Genomic DNA, 3,886 nt, shown 5'->3' on the forward strand with positions numbered 1-3,886 from the left:
CCCCCCCCAACAAAATGAAATGGTATAATGTAAGAATCATCATTTGGTTTATGTAGTGCGCACCTTACTTCTTCAAGCTTCTATATCATCTCGATATTGGGTGGAGGCTCTTTCCACAACTGCCTTCCTGATCAATCGTCTTTCTTCTACAGTTATTGATTTTGACTCCCCTTTTTTTCGTCTTTTTAAAATTAAGCTTGATTATAGTGATTTACATACTTTAGGATGTGTGTGTTTTGTTGATCTACCTCCATTTGAACGACATAAGCTTGGAGTGCAGTCTGCTCAATGCACATTTATGGGATATATTCACTCTCATAAGGGCTTTATGTGTTATGATTTTTCTAACCAACGTTTTTGCATTTTTAGGAATGTGACATTTTTTTATAATCAATTTATGTTTCAATGTTTTTCTCTTGTCATGAATGATATTGCTATTTTCCCCAACTTTTCTATTACGCCTTAATCAATAGAACATTTTAAACCATGAAATATATATGTTAGAAAACACAAACAGCAGGTTATAACCTCCTTTCTCAACCCTGATCCGCCACCTGATCCTGTATCGGTTGCACCATGACGTTCTAGTAGAGCGTCTTGCACACTAGATAGATATTCACTAGACATGTATAATTCCTCACATACTTCTTTGTTTGCATCTCTCTCTAACATATATATTCCTACTTATTACTCACATGTTGTTAAAGATGTTTGTTGGATAAAAGCAATGAATGAGGAACTTCAGGCTATTCAAGAAAATTTCACATGGGATATTATTTATTGTCCTACTCATATCAAATCTATAGGCTGCAAATGAGTGTATTATATTAAATTGAATTTTAATGGGTCCCTGAATTGGTAAAAGGCTCAATTGGTTGCCTTAGAAAACAAATAGGAATATGAAATTGATTATGATGAGACATTTGCATAAGTAGCCAAAATGACAATTTTTCGCACTGTACTCTCTATAGCTGCTTCTAATGGGTGAACTCTTCATCAAATGGATGTGAAGAATTCATTTCTTCACGGTGATCTCACCGAAGATATTTATATGACTCCTTCTTAAGGTCTATTTTCTTCATCTCATGGTGTGTGCAAGCTCAAACGCTCTTTATATGGTTTGAAACAAGCATCTAGAGCATGGCATGATAAATTTTGTTCCACTCTACTTGGTTTCTCTTTCACTTAGAGTTAGCATGACTCCTCTTTATTTATTCATCGCACATCTACATGCATTGTTCTACTACTCCTTTATGTTGATGATATGGTCATTACTTGATTTGATCAGACATCTATCTAGAAATTTAAACATCAATTGCAAATTGCCTTTCATATGAGATATCTTGGTAACTTGCAGTATTTCTTTGGTCTTGAGGTTCATTCTACCTCCAAGCGTATATTTCTTCATCAACATAAGTATGCAACATACCTTACTTCTATGGCGTGACTCCAATCAGCTAATTCAGTAGATACTCCTGTTGAGGTTAATGTGAAATATCACTGAGATGAGGGTGATCTATTGAGAGATCCTTTATTATATTGACAACTTATGGGTAGTCTTAATTATTTGACAACTACCCGACTTGACATCTCATTTGTTGTTCAACAAGTAAGTCAGTACATGCACTCTCCTCACCACCTTTACTTGGCAGCAGTTCGTCGCATAATTCATTATTTGCTAGGTACCTCTCAACAAGGTCTCTTATTTTCCATTGACACAGTTTCCAAATTGATTGCCTATAGTGACGCCGATTGGGTTGGGTGTCCTAACACTCGGTGATATGTCACTGATTAGTGCATATTTCTCGATTTTTCACTTATATCATAGAAAAGTAAAAAAACAAACAAGAGTCTCTAAGTCATCTACTGAATCATATTATCGTACTATGTCTACTACTTGTTTTGAGATAGTTTGGCTTCGTGGTCTTTTGACTGAAATTGAATTCCCTCAAACAGAGTCGACATCTCTTTATGTTGACAATACAAGTGATATTCAAATTGTTGTAAGTTGTATTTTTCATAAGCACACCAAACATAATGAAGTAGATTGTCACTATATTCATGAGGTCTATGATAATCAGGTTATATTCATCCCTCACATCAAGTTGTTGACATTCTTACCAAAGTTGTTTGTCGCCCGCACCATCAATTTCTAATTAGCAAATTGATATTCCTTGACCAGCCACGTAAATTTGAGAGGGATGTGAATCAGAAAATAATATTAATTTGTAATTATATTTATCAGTTTTCTTAAAATAAGTTAGACAAATTAAGATTTGATTTTATTCCCTTAATTTGTAATTATTAAATGTAAATATTATAATGATTATTTATACTGAAAAATTTCAATGAAAAAGGACATCAAACCCTAATTCGTGACAACTTGGGCTACAGCTTTAATCAAGCATCTCCTTCCGTGCTGTTACTCACTTTAAAAGAGCTGGAAGCACCTGTTACTGCTCCAAATTTAATAGTTCACACCCCATAAACCATGCTCAATGCATCATCCCAACAATAAACACACATCACAATAGTGTACACCATAAAAATGAAAATTAATTGGGTGGTCTATAATTTATCTGTAAGCATTGGAGAATACCGCCATAGCATTCTTTCAATGAAGGTTGCTAACCAACTGACTTTAGCTGTTGCTTTCAAAAAATACCATCCATCCAGAAACAAAGGGGGAAAAAAAACTAAAAATATTGTCCTATTATTAACCCGAAACACGGCTAAACTAGTCTAAAGATAATAATGCTAGCATAACAACAACGATCTGATCACCGAAAACTATTATCAGATACCTAATACACGGCTCAGATTCATCAGAGGACACGGGCTAGAGAAAGAAATATTCAAATTATGTAAGAAAGTGCACTGATATGCAGAAGGCAAGCAAATAATTAAGGAATAATCAAAGAATAAATATTCCTTCTAGCTTCTCTGACGCTTCTTTGCCTTCTTGGTCTCACTTACTTGTGCCTTTGATGAACTTGATGTCTTGCCCTTTGTATCTTCTACCTCTCTTTCTGAAACATCTGAGTCTGAGTTGTCACTCCCCAAATTTTTTCTCTTCAATAAACCAGATTTCACCTTGCCACTGCCATCGCCAGTAGACTTTCCACCACTTTTGGGGGGCTTTCCCTCAGAAGCAGCAGTCTTTGGGGTTTTTTGCTTGGATTTTCCACTCTTTGGGTTTTCTTCCTTAGACTTGGCAGAGGGCTTTGGCGTGATAGTGCTGTCGTCCTTTGGTTTGCTTGTCTTGGAACTACCAATGTTCTTGGCTTTACTAGTCATTTTCTGTGCAGCAGATTTACTGCTACCAATTTTAGGAGTGTTGTCCTTAACTTCATCCTCAGATTTGCTAACGGTCTTGGATTCTTTGGATTTGTTGTCATCTTTGGACTTCTGACCAGACTTCATGGATACACCCTTTGATTTACTTGATCCAGTTGCCCCACCACTACAAATCCAGGTAGAAAAAAAAATTAGATATTAATAATAAGTTTAATGTCTTCTATTCACTCTCCTAAATAAACCTCTTAACTACTAAATAAAGAAAGTATTAAATGATTGTTATACTTACAAGATATAAAATACATTTTACTTTATTTAATAATTTCTCTATTAAACACAGCGAGAATGCTTTGAGAAAATATAATGAGTTTAATAGCTATAAATTGACGGTTTAAGATGTACAATCTTATGTACTATCTTCTACAATTGCACAACACCTACCATAACAAAATACGAGGTGGGAATCTAGTAAAATGCGATTGACATTTTTATCAAAAAAAAATGATTTGACATATATAAACAGAAGGTGGATCAGACAAGTTGTTAAATTGATATTGAAAAACCTGGAAGACACACCCAGCTTTCCTTG

The 3,886-nt window shown here is 34.8% G+C and overlaps 1 protein-coding gene across 1 annotated transcript in view; it reads right to left on the bottom strand.

Moving 5' to 3' along the window:
- Positions 1 to 2,549: 2,549 nt before the first annotated feature.
- Positions 2,550 to 3,886, bottom strand: part of LOC101504179 (sister chromatid cohesion protein PDS5 homolog C) — an 8,831-nt gene continuing 7,494 nt past the window's right edge. Inside the window, exons 14-15 of the mRNA XM_012716142.3 lie at positions 3,861 to 3,882; positions 2,550 to 3,463 (exon numbers count right to left, since the gene is read on the bottom strand). Coding sequence (XP_012571596.1) covers positions 2,935 to 3,463; positions 3,861 to 3,882 — 551 coding nt within the window. The 3' untranslated portion in view covers positions 2,550 to 2,934. The remainder of the gene's footprint in view (positions 3,464 to 3,860; positions 3,883 to 3,886) is intronic.

Source organism: Cicer arietinum, chromosome 5 (genome assembly GCF_000331145.2).
Source record: "Cicer arietinum cultivar CDC Frontier isolate Library 1 chromosome 5, Cicar.CDCFrontier_v2.0, whole genome shotgun sequence".
Taxonomy (NCBI): Eukaryota; Viridiplantae; Streptophyta; class Magnoliopsida; order Fabales; family Fabaceae; genus Cicer; species Cicer arietinum.